At 40.9% G+C, this 16,841-nt stretch overlaps 1 protein-coding gene across 1 annotated transcript in view; it reads right to left on the bottom strand.

Moving 5' to 3' along the window:
* mgat5b (alpha-1,6-mannosylglycoprotein 6-beta-N-acetylglucosaminyltransferase B) overlaps nt 1-16,841 on the bottom strand; it is a 136,791-nt gene that overhangs the window by 65,496 nt on the left and 54,454 nt on the right. The window contains exon 7 of the mRNA XM_079564046.1: nt 15,382-15,546. Coding sequence (XP_079420172.1) covers nt 15,382-15,546 — 165 coding nt within the window. The remainder of the gene's footprint in view (nt 1-15,381; nt 15,547-16,841) is intronic.

Below are 16,841 nucleotides of genomic sequence, written 5' to 3'. Positions count from 1 at the left end.
GTAAAAATTGCTAATTGCCCTTACCTCTATCTACTTCAACTACCTCTATCTACTCCAGGAAGAAATGACCAATGGATAAGCCTGAAATTGTACAAGACAAAAATATTTTAAAAGAAATTAAGCGTTTATTTTTTTGTTTTGTTTTCCTGAAGTTTGTATTTATGTGGCTTCTTCTGCATTTAAGCCGTCAATAGAGCAATTTCTTCCTGTCTTTTTCCTTTTTCCTTTTAGGTTGGCATATGCAGGCTTAAAAACTTTAATCTTTGAGCACCCCAGCACTGATTTTGCGGTGTATAATGTGAAATATTTAAGATGAAGACAGTGAATCTGAGCCACAGGTCTCATGAGGATGTCACCTGGAGCTCCCTCTACAGGCAGAAGTGCCTTAGTGAAGTTTCTGTTCATAGTGTGGTTCTCACCTCCATGGCACTGTGATGAACACACTTTTCAAACCAATGGACTCATGATGCTAATTTCCTAAGGTTTTACGACTGTCTCCTGTCAGTGTTACCCATGTCTCGCTGACTTAAAGAAAGATTGAAACAGTACATGGCAGAAAACTAGCTGGATAATCACTTACACAGGATGCAGCTACTTCACTGGAGGAGAGTGTTTTAGCCTCAAAGGCAAAGCATAACATCAGTTTAACACACACAGATGGAGGTTTCTTTAAGCTTTCTTCTTCTTACTTATTTTTTTTCTACCCTACACTGACCAACAGGAAATTAGCTAAAAAACACTACATGCATAATTGAACAATAAAGGAATAGGCCCCCGTTTTTCCACACTGAGATATGTTCTTTCCTGTTAAGGCGAGTTGATTTGACAAGGACCTGTCTGGTCTTTGTGCGTGCGCTCAGTCACGCAAAACGACTAAAGATGTTGTTAGCATTTGGCCTCTCCCAGTATATTCCTATGGCAGCAACCAAGCTCTTCCGCGGGCACACACAATGACCAGACAGGTACATACAAACTCGTCTAAGCTCAGGTAAGAACATATCTCAGTATGGAAAAACGGTGGCCTGTTCCTTTAAAAAATGCAGAGGAGAGTTTTGTGTTTTCCCTGTGATGCAATATTATCCAGAAGTGCACATGGACAACGTAACGATGAGTTAAAAATAGCTCTTTGGGGACTAAAACACGGAGCTGGAGAACACACATGTGACACAGAGCGGCTGACGTGGACTCTCATGCTGCAGGCTGCGCCCCTCTCTCCCCGGGCACCGCTACTATCGATCAGCGCCAATACCTCCTCCATGGAGCGTCTGACAGTTATCTTTTGTCAGGACAACTTTAAATACCGCAGTGTATGAACGCAGAAAGTATGTTGATGAACGAATGTGCAGATGGAGCGGTTGATAAAAATTCTTGAAGCGATGATCAGAGGACGAGGAGAGCGGGCGCTTTTGGGGAAACTTCTGCCAGTGCCTATTGTGGCGTACTCTGTTTGTCAAAAGATTCTGTCTATAAATACTAATGCTTAATAACTTTTTATAATGAAATTGACGGACTAAAACATGACTAAAACTATCACATTTAGACATTTGGCTGGGACAATCCACTTTTGTCACGATCCGATACGTATTGCAATACTCAGGGGCCGATCTGATGCATATTGCGATATAGCAGTAATTATGATAAGTGATATTTTTACCTTAAAATGTGTAAAAAGTCATGTGTCTATAGTTGCAAACCAAATGCCATTTGATATTTACTAAAGTGTTAAGGTTGAGAAAAAGTAACAAAGTGCTGTGTAACTGTTTCTGGAAAACAAAGAAATGTGCGATAAAAATGCCTCCAAACGCAAGTATTGAAAGTATTGCGATACTTGATAAAGTATCGATACTTCGTATTGCGGCACAAAGTATTGCAATCCAAGTCCGATCCGATATTTTGTCCCATGACTAAAATGTGACTAAAACTAAACAGTTTTGTCTACCAAAACAACACATGCATCCTACAGCAGTAGAAGAAGAAACAACCAATGTTTTAAAGCAGCACTAAGTAACTCTTCCCCCTAGAGGCCATAAGCGCAACTGCAGGTGTCGTAGCAAGTTACGATTTTTTAACTTATTAATTGTCTTGGAGAGTAAATGCGACGCTGACAGGAAAGGCGAAGGGAGAGAGGGTTACTGTGCATCCAATTATACAATGGAAATATTTTTTTTTCACTCAAACTTGGCTGTAAATACTGTTTAAAGTGACGTTAGCCCGCAGTTAGCTTTGCCCGTTAGCATGTTAGCTTCTTCGTGATTCCATTAGTGTGTATTGGTCCGGTGGCAGTCAAGTTGCAAACATGGTTTTCTGTCCAGAGACACCAGAGACCAGAGACATCCCATAAACACTTGTAATACCCCCACAGGGACTACGGAAAGGATTTATTAAGGTAAACATAAACACGTTACTTAGTACTGCTTTAAAGGATTACTCAATACTGCGTTAATGAAGTTGACATTATGCTCCGGGTATGTTTTTGAGGGAACAACGTTGTAACATGGTTAACAGCTCAAAAATATGTCCCTCCTGAAACAAAACCCTTTGAACAGCACTAGGGAGCGAGTTGAACTATGTCAAGCGTTTCCTACTCCTTACATTCTGAAAAGGGACTCTGGAAAACTAGTTTAGGAGGCTTTTTCGGGACCAACTTTTGAAAAAAAAAGAATCTTCAGACACGTTGATGAATACATTTAGATGTTTTCCCAGACTTGAAACAGAACTTTAAAACATTGAAAGCAACACAGCACTGATCTGGTTCCAAGTAAAAAAAAAAACAAGAAGAAGCGCGAACACAAAACAGGAACGCATCTCGAAACCGCTTGAGAAATGTTTGATATGCAGCACACCGGCACTTTTAACCGCTGTGGGCTAAATGATTTTCTACCCTGTTAAACGTCTAATGAAATTAACTTTTATATATATTTTTTTAACAGATGGTTGCGTTTATTTTCGCTCTCAATCACTTCTGGCTTAAAAAAAAAACCTAAACTTCAAAGACAGGTCTCTCTCCCGTTACAGCCGCGCTCCCCTGCCAGGCATCGCTTTGATTTCAGACTAACTTCTTAACAAAGTCGCTCGAGGGAAAACATACTTTGTGCTTGTCAAACTATCCCTCACCCCATTTCAAAGCGAGCAGATGCAAAATTTCAATATTTATATCACTCGATAGCCTGCGCATTTTTCAAACTGGGCCCGTGGACGTTTAGGCTGCTTCACTTTTCTGAACATTTTTAACGAGTTGAAATTGCCTCGAATACCAAATATTTCCTGCAAATAGCTGAAGATAAGCGCGGGCGTTCCGTGAATTTTGGAAATGAACTCTGGATTATTCGTACCGGTTGTTAAGGCAGCAAGATTGATCGATATTTAATCAACATAACAATCTTAATGAATGCAATAACCTGAACTGAAAAGTTCTGCCTTGCGTCTCTGGTGGGATGGAAAGTTTGTAAGCTCTGCACTGCGAAAAAACTATGTAAGCAAAAGGAACTATCTATCCATCTATCCATCTATCCATCTGTGACACTGTGGAAAGAACCGCAGGCACCATGGGGAAAAAAGGCTGTTATAACGGCTTCTCCAGAGAGATTATTGTACAGTGTAGCGTGGTTCTCAAGCGTATCCAGGGTTTACATAGGCAGAAGCAAGTCAAATGTAATGCTGTTTAATGCCCAAATACTATATATTGATGTCACAAATCAGCACATATTTCATTACTTAAGATTTGCAAACATTTCACTCAATCGGAGGAAAGAGAATTGGACAAAACTGACAACTTTCTAGAAATCAAATGTGGTCAATTTCAGCCAATATGTTTTAAACTATCATTTTGGTCATTACAATGAACTTGTACAGTAAAAAAAACGTTTGAGCAATGTCATCATTGTCCAATACATGTGGATATAATGCCAGTTTGAATCCAACTGAATACGTTTTAATGATATCGTTGTCATGGCGATGTGAAAAGAGGAAGCAACCTCCCTCTCCCTTGGTACAGCTGATTTTGTTTTACCTTTTTCTACAAACTGCATATGTGGTTTCTGTTTCCACATTGTTTTTCTGGATACTTTTGTTCGTCTTTGCTGTGTTTTTGTGGAGGTTTGGTGGATTGTTTACTTTGAGAGTCCAAAATGGTCCTGAAGAAAGCAGCTTCTTGAAGGTAAACAAAATGCTAACTGTCAGCTAAACCCATTTGAGACGTACACGTTTCTTCCTCTGAGACACTGAAGAGGCACCAAGAGCCCCCACACCTGCAGCACAGTGGAGGCGTCACAAGAGGAGCTGCAGGAAACAAAAAAGGGACAAACGAGGAGATGGTGAAAGACTGTTGGAGGAGGTGGAGCTGACCAGTGCAGGACACCACGCTCTGAAACAGGTAGAAACCCAGGAGGCGCTGCACCGTTTCAGAGGATCAGAGGAGACTGAGGGCAGCCAGCCAGGTTTCTTCTGAGTGCTACAGTTTCCCCGACCTCCAAGGTCACATTGGCAGCTCAGGACTAACACCTGAATACTATTTCGTTGTACGCTTGTACAATGACAATAAAGCACTTACTTACTTATATTGAAGGCCTTTATTTTGTTGCTTTGAATGCTTTTTAATGTCCCGTGGAAACCCATGTATCACACCAAGTACCACTGCAAGTCAACATTTTACCGCTTTTTATCGTAGTACAATCGGCTCTCATAGAAAAAATGATTTATTTGACATCGAGGTAACAATAGCTTTGGACAGGATGTTTGGGATGCTGTACCATGTTGCTGTACATGAGCAGTGCTATAGACACATATACAGTAGTATGGCCATCTTCATGAACTCTCTCATCCAATTCTCCGTATTTGGACGGTCCATATGCTCTTGGAAGAACACGTGAAGAGCACTAATAATGCACACCCTCTAATTGTAATATTATTTACATGTTATTTACATAAACCTATATGTATCCGTGTATTCCTTTGTTCGGGGTGAAATGCTCTTTTCACCACAGTAAATTCTCTCTATCACAACTATGGGTCTGGACTCTTCCTTTCACATCAATGATTTCAGCAACACTTGTCCATAGGAGGCTTTTAGCCACATTTAAAAAACAATATTTAAAAAGGTAAACAATACACATCACCACGTTTCATCACCACGTCACACATTTCATACAGTGTCACCATGTGTGCAGCTTGATTTGACTTCAGCCACTGTTTCAGACCTTTGTTAAAGCTGTTCATGTCAGGCTGCAGTTTTAAGTCAGTGGGCAGACAGTTCCACAGTCTGGATCCATTAAAGGAGAAGCTGGACTGTCCAAAAGAATTAGGCTAGCTTTGGGAGAACAAAGTCCCCACTGACCGAGGCTCTGGTGGAGGGTCTGAGTGAGCCCTGACGCCGAAAAAGCAGAGCAGGAAACAGCAGCGACACATGACTGTTCAACCATTTAAAAAACTACTTCACAGAACTAAAATGTATAAAGTTTTTTAAAGTAAAACGATTCTGTCTATGAATGATATCACAGTGAAGTCATGTCATAGGTTTCCTGACAATTACCATGACTGTCTGCTTGTGCAATTAAACAACCGGCTTGAGTGTTTTGACCCATTCACGCATCTTTGAGTAAACATTGGATCTTCACCGGTGGCTATTTTTAGCAATAGCTCCACCCAAAAGGCTCCTCTTGAGGTCCTACGAATCCAGGAAATGCTTTCCTCACATCTCAATCTCTTGCTAGGCTTAATCCTTTCATTGTTCAAGGTAGGGATGCACCGATACCACTTTTTCTAAAACCGATACGAGTACGAGTACTTGGATTTAAGTACTCTGCGATACCAAATACTGATACGAGTACAAGGCATTTTCTTCAACATTCTTACTTTTTTCACAGCAAATTGGTTTGTAATTAGTAAATTTACTCATTTACATTTCCTTAAGTAAAGTAGGCGACACATTTAAGAGCAGTTATTAGAATTGTGCTGATGCCATTTATTTGTTTATTTTTATTTTCATTCTATATAATTTCTTATTTTTATTGCACTGTCCATCATAGAGAGAACAGCCCATATCCAAAAGCTCCCAATGCCTGTGCTTTATTCATTTATATATTTTTATTTAACAATAGTATTGAGATGTTACTTAAATGGTCTCTTTGCGCGTCTTTACTTCAGCTCCGTGTAGATTTTCTCGTGTGTTTGTAGCAACTTAGCGAGTAGCTACAGCGTTTTCATTGTTCTGCTGCAGCTCATTTTGGCTCAATATAAACATGCTGTATGTCTTTAATTTGGATTTTCTGAGGACTTTTTAGTCGCTGGGTTAGTTTTTCAGATGAATAAACCCCTGGGCATAAAACGGCGTCAGAATGGCCAAAACTGTTAGCCGCGAGTTAGCATCGTTAGCCTGTATGTTGTAAACACTGCAGACGCTGCAGCACTGACAACATTAAGCTCTGGTTAAATCCAGCACAGACTCTGATTTAGAGAGCGCAGTCTGTAATAAAGTCAGCTCTATGTGGATTATTGTATTTCCACTAAAGAATTCTCCAGTTTGTTGCTATTTTCTCTCCTCAGCTGAGAGCTGCGCCTCGTAGGTGCACTGGCCACACGTCAAGTGGTATCAGTTTCTGGTATCGGGACCTCATGAATGAGTACGAGTATGAGTACAAGCATGTGGTATCGGCCGGATACCCGATACTGGTATCGGTATTGATGCATCCCTAGTTCAAGGTGCAGTATGCAACTTTATAAAAAATAAAGTTGATATTTGTACATATTTGACCTTGTAATGACCCGGGGGCTGTATGAGTGGTCAGCATGGAGCCTTTACTTTCAATCACAGTGGCCTCTACAACGCTCAAGGATCAATTGTTTTGCAGGTTTTCAGGTAAGAGGGTCCGTCAGCAGTGAGAACCTTCCAAACAATTGATGCTTGAGCGTCCAAGAGATCGCTGTGATGGAAAGTAAAGGCGCCATGCTGACCACTCATACAGCCGCTGGATCACTACAAGGACAAATACGCACAAAAAACGTTCTTTTACACCTAGAAAGTTGCATAATGCACCTTTAAGTAACAACCCTCACCATAGTTTCACCACAGCCACACTACTCACAACTTATCTTCTTTTTCTTATTTTGTCAAAATTTGCTGTCGTCGCACATTGACACGGTTTAGAGAAATTTAATGTCGAAAAAGCCAAAATCCAAATGTGTTTTAACGAGCCTGAATACAGCACAGCTCATGACCTTTCAAACACAGCAGACTTGCGCCGCACGTCGTGTATAAAGTGCCTATTCTTTGGCGTATATCAAATGGGAGCGCAGTGTTCAGGACCAGGGACAGCTCCTCTGTTGATTCAGCACCACAGCAGCGAGCGCATTTGTGATTCATGAATTGTAGAAAACACTCGGGAATCGATTTAACACATTTGTTTCCCTGCTTACCGTCACTGCAGTTACTGGCAAAGGTAGAAATAAAATCTCATTCAACAGAATATTAAACAGTAGCTCGTCTTTTAAGGCGCACTGGTGAAAATGATAAAAAGAAATAGTAAAACCTATCTTTTCGTCTGGCTGGATTTGACAATTTCATGACCAATAACGATAACCCACTTGCTAATGGAAATATTCCCAGTTAAAGAATCTTGAATAAAACCTTGGTGAGAAAAATGTTTTGATTAAATCCTGGCGTAGACTGGTGTGTTTAGAACTGAATAAACCTTTTGGATGAGAACTCAAATCAGTCTACCCAACTGATGAATGACGACCAAAGCTGAAGATTTTCAGTCTGAATTTAGCTCGATTATTCATCTTATTCTGGCTCTCGCCGTGGGCGGTCCTGTCTTGTGTTCATGCTCAGACTGCAGGTCTAACTTAAGCGGACATTGGCTTTAATGTATGACAGTGACGTTAAATGCAATATTTCAGACATTCCACTATGTTGGTAATAATAATCTGAGGTCACTTTTTCATGCCGCCTTCCCGCTCTGTGATCAGCCAGAGGCGACGCAAACATATCGACTGTGAGCTTTGTTCGCGAGTTTCCGTTAATTCTATTAATTTTATTTTGGTCACTCTCAGTGATCGGCAACAATAGAAATCCCCACTCACAGGACTGCACTTTAAAAGTGGCTGGGGTTGAATAAGGTGAGTAGAAGGACTGTGGGTTCACACATAACGAGTGAGAATCGCGAGAGAAACCAAACTACACAAGTGTCAAACAACTGAAGCCACACTGGTGAATACGTACTAAGTGCTGCGCTGCTTAATCTGTCTCTTTGGGGAAAAACCTGGTAGTGCTGAAGATTACAGCCCACAATTTCCAACTGTAGGTACAGGTAACAAGAAAGTAAATACACATGTCAGAACAGGTAATTACACAGTAAAGTGTAAGATTTAACAAAGGTGTACAAAGAGTAATAAAGGTGTACAACATGTAGGTGTATGTGCAACAAAGACGTACAAGACACAAAGAAATGCTGGGTTATTTCAACAACCCAACTGCTGGGTTATGGCTGTTGGGTCATTAGGTTGGGGTATTTTCATATTTGGGTAGTTTTATCCACCCAACAGCCTGGTCAATATAGGCTGGGTCAATGTTGTCATTTCAGTAAATAGTAAATCACAGAGATTTTCCACAGCATTTCTACCCAGCATGTTGGGTCAAATCCTCATAAACGACCCAGCAGGTTGGGTCAAATGGACTGAGCTCAACTGTCAGCGGCGGCCATTACTGCTCCTCCACAGAAGCTACTCACAAAGGTATTTTGAGTATTTGTCCAACTGAGACTGATCACGCAGAAACATTTAATTAATTTGGTCCTGGCTTCGTTTCATGAACTCCTTGTTAGCAGCTGTCATAGAAGAGAAAGTTTTACAGTCTTTTTGACAAGCTGTAGTGAAAAAACGATTCAACACAGAGGTGTGTAGTCAACTTATCCTGCCAGAGGACACTTCACTCTCTGTCCGAGTTTTTAATTCAAGTTGATAGGACAAGTATTGACTGAATTAATGAGGGCTATATTTAGATAAAATAATAATCGGTTATGACATCCTATTTACGCTAATGCAAACTCTTAATTAAACATTTTCTCAGTGTCTTATCTCTTCTGTTGTTTCTTACATAATCACTTTAGCTATACTTTATTATGGTCATAATGGTTGGTTAGTGCGCACACTACTGGTTAACAGAGGATTAACCTCTAAGAGCCTCAGTTAACGGTTAATGAAAAACTTGAAAACGTGCAGCCCAAGTTAAAAATAATGACCCAACTCATTGGGTCAAAATAACACAACGTTGTATTGGTCCAATAGTTACCCAGCAGCTGGGTTAAAAACAACCCAAGTATTGTTATTTTTAACCGAGCATTTTTTTAGTGTGAAGCTGTAACAAAGACATACAAAATGCAACAAGGACATACAAGGTGTCAAAAGGCGTACAAGGTGTAACAATTGTGTACATAGCGTCTCACTTCAGACGACAGCCCGCGTTCAAGTGTAGCTACACATTAGGTGCAGTGTATTTGCGCTTGAGTTATGTGGTCATTTCACTTTCTGAGACTTCATTTAACCTTGCACTTTAATGTGTAATTACCTGTACTTACATGTGTAGTAACTGATTCTTGTTCCCTGTACCTACACATGGAACTCGCGGGCTGTAATCTAAAGTGTAACCAAAAAACTGACTCCAGATCAGCAAACACTCACACCACACACTGTGAGCATGAGAAACACGTGTGTGTCCGGATTGTCATGTGATCTCTGCTGGCAGCTCAACACGGTTCAGCGGCGCAGAGACGGGTCGTCCTGAGCTGCTTTAAAAGGAGGCGAAAAAGCTGGACGTGTTTTGTGTGGATTTAAAAATAAAATAAGAATCGATGCCGAACAGACATCAGCCTCATGAGGAGAAGTAACCTGAGCGCTGTGAGGGCCTCTACAGTTTGCAGTTGTGATATATAGACTTGGCGAGACTTTAAACCAAACCCTGCTGTTGCTCATTCTGATTCCAGTGTTGATGTTCAACATTAAGGCACATTCAGGGAGATGATGAAGGAGCAGATCGTTTTTTTTAAATGACATGCTACACAGCCCTTACTGTGTCTACATCTCAGCACTAAAAAAGGCTGTACTGAAATAGAGGCCGCCGAGACAGCTAATTCAGCTCCTTTTACAGAATGTGTGAAAGTCTAATGCGCTCTTACTATGAGAGCTTTTAGCCTTTCCAGAACTTCAATGGTATTTCTGAGAAACGAAAAAATAAAAGTACTTTGTGTGACATCTACAATGGCAGTCTCACATCTACTCCAGCATCAAAGAGTGTATAATACAAAAGGGCCACTTAAGGATAAGACAGTGAGAGTGAATCCACGATGGAGTGAGGGATGGCGGTGCAATAGAAAACTAGGTTATTTTTGCTCCGGCGTTTGAGCCAAAAAAAAAAAAGAAAAGAAGTTTGAGCAGCACAAGGCGATATGAGAACGCTTGGCACCCCACAGACTCTAAGTAAGAGTAACTATGGAGATGTTCAAAGCATCAAGAGCGGAGCTGCGAGGAAATGGAGCTGGTTTGGAGCACTGAGCTGACACATTATGTTTAGAGGAGGCATGCAAGATTCAAAGGTTTTATGTGATGCATTCTTCAGGCTCACACTTTAAGCCACGCTGGGGGAACGTTTCAGATTAGAAGCTGCTAAGTCACAAGAGCAAATGAACAGTTGGTGACCTCACAACATGAACACGCTCCTTATGATCAACTTTATCAGTGAGTTATCAAAAATAATGCTACTAACTGTAGATAAAGCAAAGCAGCAACGTCTCCATAGAAGTGAGGTCATGTTTTTATGGCATTTTCCACCAATTAACACTTGCTCCTAATTTCTTCTCTTTATTGAGTGAAATGCTTTGTCAATCAGTAGAGAGAAACGTGCTTTGCTCTCTTACAGTACAAGTGTAAAAGTTAAAAAACTAAAAAGAACAAATCAAAACACTGTGCTTTTGCTAATTACAAAGCATCTCGTCGCAAACACGTAACCCTAATTTGCTGTTATCAGACGGGGAGCTGCTCACTCCGCTGTGCCCGATGAAAGTTGTGCAACAAGAAACATAAACACTGTGAAGGATTTGGAGGTTTGAAATGTGACAAAATGTTGGTATACATTTGGACCGAGGCTAACGGAGACTTTACGAGGTCTTTACATATAATTCGTAGCCATCAGTAAGCCACCAGCTAGGGATGCACCGATCCAGGTTTTTTGGCTTTCACTACCAACACTGGGGGTTTGAGTATCTGATATAAACCGATACCAAGAGACTTATCTTTTCTGGCAAACAAAATTATACAGATCAATTATATCTATTAATAAACTAATGGAAAAACATTACACAAGGATTACTGGACTTTTCTACACTCAATATCCTTGTGTATATGACAGGCTTTAGGTTGAAGTAATATCATAACTCACATAAAGTGATCTGATCCTTATAACTTGTGCGTGACTAATAGAGTTCGGGAATGTGATGTCATATCGCATATTGTTCACATTAAAACACTTGGACCCCACAGTGTGTCCAAGTGTGTCCAAGAGTTGTTCCACAGCTATTTTGTCCACTTTTTACACTGTTGTTATCTAATGTTAGTCAATGGAAATGGATGCTAACAGCTGCAAAGATGGCGGATCTCCACGGTAACTGTGAAACTGTTAGATCAGTTTCTTTAACTGCTTTTCATAAACTGAAAAATACAGACACTTGGCCACTCCAGCAGTGGCTATTTAATTTTATTACATGAAATAATCATCAGCTTTGATTAGTTGACATTAGCATGTGAGACTGGAAAATTACTGAGACCCGTGAAAACACTTCTGCGCGTATTAGTCCTAGAGTCTATTTTCAACCAAGTAGAACAAACTGTTCCTCCATTGTACACACTATCTGTCTGCTAAAGATGGTGCCCTAACCTTTAGAATAATTGAAACTGGTCGCACAAATTCTTGTTTATGTACATTTTGCTTCCAATGACCTTCCACAGGGAATTTCTGTATAAAATGCAAGCTAGCTTGGGATTTTGATTGATGTAGCAATTAAAAATGAGTTTGCACAAGTTACAAATGTTGAATTCTCAAAATAATATGCCGCATGTCCATATTCACTGAGATTCAGTAGGTGAAAGCCAGAACAGAAAGTGGCGGTGCAAGTTTTAGTCTATATTTCTTATTATTCAAGCTCCGTGGCGCGTGCCATGCGTGTGTGTTTGCATCCAAACAGAGTGCATGTGTATCATCATCACTTGCCACAAAACTAAAGGCTGTAGACACTACACCGCGTTCCAAATTTCAATGTCAAAAAGGTTAAAAAAAAAAATTCAATGAATCTCATGGATGTTATTGTATCTCAGGGCTCTTTGAATCACTGACATGAATCTCAGAGACCTGTGATGATTAGTTTTCAGGTTCAGCCCAGTTAAGGCAAAAGCTACTGAAAAAGGAGGTTCCACATTATTGAGCAGATCATCATTTTCAAGCAATATGGTAAAGAAAAAGGGTCTTTCTGCTGATGAAAAGCGTGAAATAGTTGAATGCCTTGGCCTAGGTATGAAAACATTCGATATTTCATGAAAGATTAAGCGTAATCATCATACTGATAAGAGATTTGTGGCTGATTCAGACACACACGGGTTTGTGCAGATAAAGGCACAATAAGGACGCTTTCAGCCACACAAATCAGATGAATAGAACAGCTGCTACAAAGCAGCAAACAGGTATTTGAAGCTGCTGGTGCCTCTGGAGTCTCCCGAACATCAAGGTGTAGGACCCTCCGGAGGCTGCAGTTCTGCATAAACCTTCTATCCGGGCCTCCCCTAAACTGTTCATTGAAGCTCAAGAACAGAAACGGCTGCAGTGGCTCAGAAATACACGAAGACTCATTTTCAAACAGTCTTGTTCACTGATGAGGCCGTGTAACCCTTGAAGATCAGATGGATGGAGTAGTGGATAGTTGGTGAATGACCATCATGTCCTAACAAGGCTGTGACGTTAACAAGGAGGTGGCGGAGTCATGTTTTGGGCCAGAATCATGGTGAGAGAGCTGGTCGGCCCCTTTAGGATCCATGGAGGTGTGTATTTCAAAACCAACTTCTTTACTTTTTTTATATTTTACTTGCACCGTGATGCACTGAACCATGAGATAGCTAAACCCAATCCCAACAAAACAGGTATTGGCTCAGTTTAAGTTATTTAGTCATCTAGAATCGGCTCCGATATCCCAGTGTTTTGAGCTTGTGTGAATAAAAATGCTATGTGAATGAAGTAAAAGCACAATCCACACAAGTTTTTCATGACTAAACAAGGCATCAAAACCAAAAATATGGCCCCTGAAAAACCAAGCGGATCGCAACAGAGGAACAAAGGGAATGCACCGAAAGGTCTGTACGAGACAGAGGCAGCTGCTGGGCACTTTGCGAAAATGTCCCTTTAAATGTCATCCGCCGAAGTACACCAAAGATAATCAATGCCTTGTGAGAGTTCCCCCTATCATTATCCTCTTACGTCGGAAACAAACTGCGTCTCGCTGAGATGGAAAAAACAGCGTAAATGTTAGTCCAACTAAATGTCACAGCAGTTACGGGAAGTTGGAAACATTAAAGAACCGTCAAAGCAATGTTTGATACAAAACATCCTGCACTTTCGGTCAGAGCAGATGGACGCGTATCACACAAACAGAGATTAAACATTCTTTTGGAGGCGCCGAGTGCCTTCACTGGCACATTTTGACAGTCTGCTTCAAAAAGTAACACTTTGAAAAGCAGAGACTTAGGACGCGTTTTATACTTGGACTTCCTGAGTGTGTAAGAAGGACATATAATAGCAAGGTGTTGAATGGCTTTAGAAAAAAAATCGAACTAACTAAAAGGCCTATATCAAGCAAAGTGGACCCTTTTAGGCTTTTTACCATGCTATAACTCTACATCCTCATTAGGGCTGGGTACCATTCGTTTTTTTTCCCGATACCACTACTTTAACGATATCTGCTTTTCGGTACCGGTGCCTTAATGGTGTTTTAATTGAACTGAAATAATGTGTATAAAAAATATCATTCAGGAGAAAGTCCAAAAACGGCACAAGAGAAAAAACACAGGCCGCAGCAGCGTCACCTGTAACTTCATTTTTTGAGCAGAATTCCAACTAAAGCAGTGATAAAAAGAGAGACGGACATTATTACCTTCTGAGCTGAAGGTACAGACCAGATCTACATCAGGACACCATATTCTTTTCTAAACACATTGCGCTGTTCGACAAAGTGAAAGGGCTCCACACGTCAGAGATCTGTTACATAGAGAGAGCGCTCACTCTGTCACTAATAATTTACCAAAACTGTTCCAAAAATGTCTAGAGGGAGCGCTCACTTTATCCACAAACAATCTTCGATCCCAAATGGCTCCGGTGCAGTCATTTAATAACATCGCGTAACTTCAGGCTCTGCAGGGCTTTCGCTAAAGGTAAAACCCATGTTTCTTACAGTCACTACCGTGTTGTCACTGCATTTCTCTTTGTCTAAGAGCTTTAGTTTCCTGGAGTTTACCGGAGCTGTTCGGTCGGTACCAAGTAGGTACCATTTAACGGTACCCAGCCCTTATCGTCATCATAAACCTGGTTCATTTCTTTCACAAATATTAATCTTGCTGGCCTGTTGTATAAATGCATTCTCATTATATCTTTAAACCTAGGGGTACTTTCTAGACACATACATTATTTTAATAGCAGAACGCGTAATACTGCACCGGATTAAAGCATATTACAGATTTTTTTAATTGTTGGAAAATACCAGGGAAAAAATGAACAAACTAACATGTGTCTTTGGTGTGAGCGCTCGAAAGGTCAACTTTTTCGGCCAATAACGTACCTGGAGTTGTGTTTTGAGCTGCTGGCACATCTTTGATTCATTTTTGAATCTTCTCTAGTGGCTGTTTTTCAAAGCTCCTCATGAGCTAAACTTTATCTGTTCATTATGGAGTAAAAACACTCACCATAGCTTCACTACAGCCAAGTAAAAAAATATATCTTTAAAGATACAGCTGTGCAGGAGCTGATATATATAAGATATTGCTAAATATGTGTTTGATATGATCAAATACCTGCAAAAAGCATAATTCCCTCTCACACCCTGGAGCATAAACATTTGAGAGAAGATTAAATCTGAAGTACCAGATTAATACAAAATGTGCAAGCATATTTCAGAGCATGTTTGAAGCCATCTGAACTCCAAGGTTATCCGCTTTTACACAAAGTAAAACCTCATTGAGACGGGATATTTTGGTGTTTACAGGAGGTATATTCCCTAAAACAGTTTCAAGCACATCTCTTTGAAAAGCATGAGCTGCTTATAATACTTTCAAAGTGAACTGAGCATTAGGTATACTCGCCCTCTTCTGCTCTCTCCTCCGTGTCTGCAGCTTGTCATGAAGCCTCCGAGCCGCAGAGGCCCACTGCGCCGCCAGCATACGGATCCGCTTCTTCATGAAGTTTAGAGATTCCTTCCTGGTGCCCACCTGCTCCAGCAGCGGCCCCACGTCAAACTGGAACACAGCCTGCGAGCAAGAGCGGAAAAAGACATCAGAGCGGAGCGCGGCGGGAAAAGGGCATGGCTGTACTGCACAAATAACACGCACAACAACTGAATAAAGGGTGGAGGAAACGCACAGTGCATTTGATAAGCGAGAGCGAAAGTGCAATTTTAAGAGAGAGGAGATGGTTTTGGTTTGTTGGCGGCAGAGGGTTTGGCGGTCTTGCATGATCTCCCCTTGTTCGAGCTGGGCTACATTTATGGATACATTTCACAGGAATCACTTTGAGTTAGTAAAATAAGTGAATTTAGAATTGCCCATATACTGCATGGTCATGTTTGAAGGGGTAAAAAATGAACTTTTGCTGCTTTCATGTGAACTAAGGAGCTTGTTGTCCTGAGATGTGATGTCATTGTCCCCCATTATGTCGGAAACTTGGGTTTTTGATGACAAGAAATGAAAAGGTTTTTTTACCACCTATTAGCATTTAACGTAGCTAACCATTTAAATTTGGCGTGAGCATCTCAAAAGCAAAACTTTGGTTTGTTGAATTTTCCTTTTGCTAGCATTAATGTCAGGCATTTCTCTCACAGCTATGTCACTCTGAGGACAACGACGGCTCTCACTAAAGTCAAAAAGAGTTTATTTTAAAAGCACATAGACGATAAATGAAAAAAGAAGCTGGTGCGGAAGTCGGGAAGCTAATTTTGACCAGTTCCCCAGTTGTTGTTTTTTTTATTATTGACCTTTATTTAACCAGGACAGTCCCACTGAGATTAAGAATCTCTTTTTCAGGGGAGTCCTGGCCCCAGAGGGAAATCTATTGTACATGTTTTTAGTGGTAGGGGAAACCGGAGTTCCCGGAGGAAACCTACGCAGACACGGGGAGAACATGCAAACTCCACACAGAAAGGTCCTGTCCAGGTGGGAATCGAACCCGGGACTTTCTAGCTGTGAGGTGTGAGCGCTAACCACTGCGCCACCGTGCGGCCCGCCAATTTTCCCCAATTGAATGAGCGTTCGTGTGCATTTTCCGGAGGACCACACCATTACTTAAAGGGACTATAAGGAGTTTAAAAATGTTAAAATTAAGTATTTTCCTCCCCCTACAAGTTCCAGCCATGTCCTAATGTGTAGAATGAGCTCAGACCTGTTCACCACAACTGCCTCTAAAATCCTGCACGGTCACTCAAAAATGTATCACTTCGGCCCGAATTGCCGTCATGCACGAGCTTAATATAGAAGGTGCAGTTACACATATGGCCTGAGGTGGCAGTAGTGAGCATAAAATGGCGAACTTGCTTCCAGCCCCTTTAAAG

The sequence above is a fragment of the Gobius niger genome (genome assembly GCF_951799975.1).
Source record: "Gobius niger genome assembly, chromosome: 10".
Taxonomy (NCBI): domain Eukaryota; kingdom Metazoa; phylum Chordata; class Actinopteri; order Gobiiformes; family Gobiidae; genus Gobius; species Gobius niger.
This window is presented reverse-complemented; position numbering and strand designations above follow the sequence as displayed.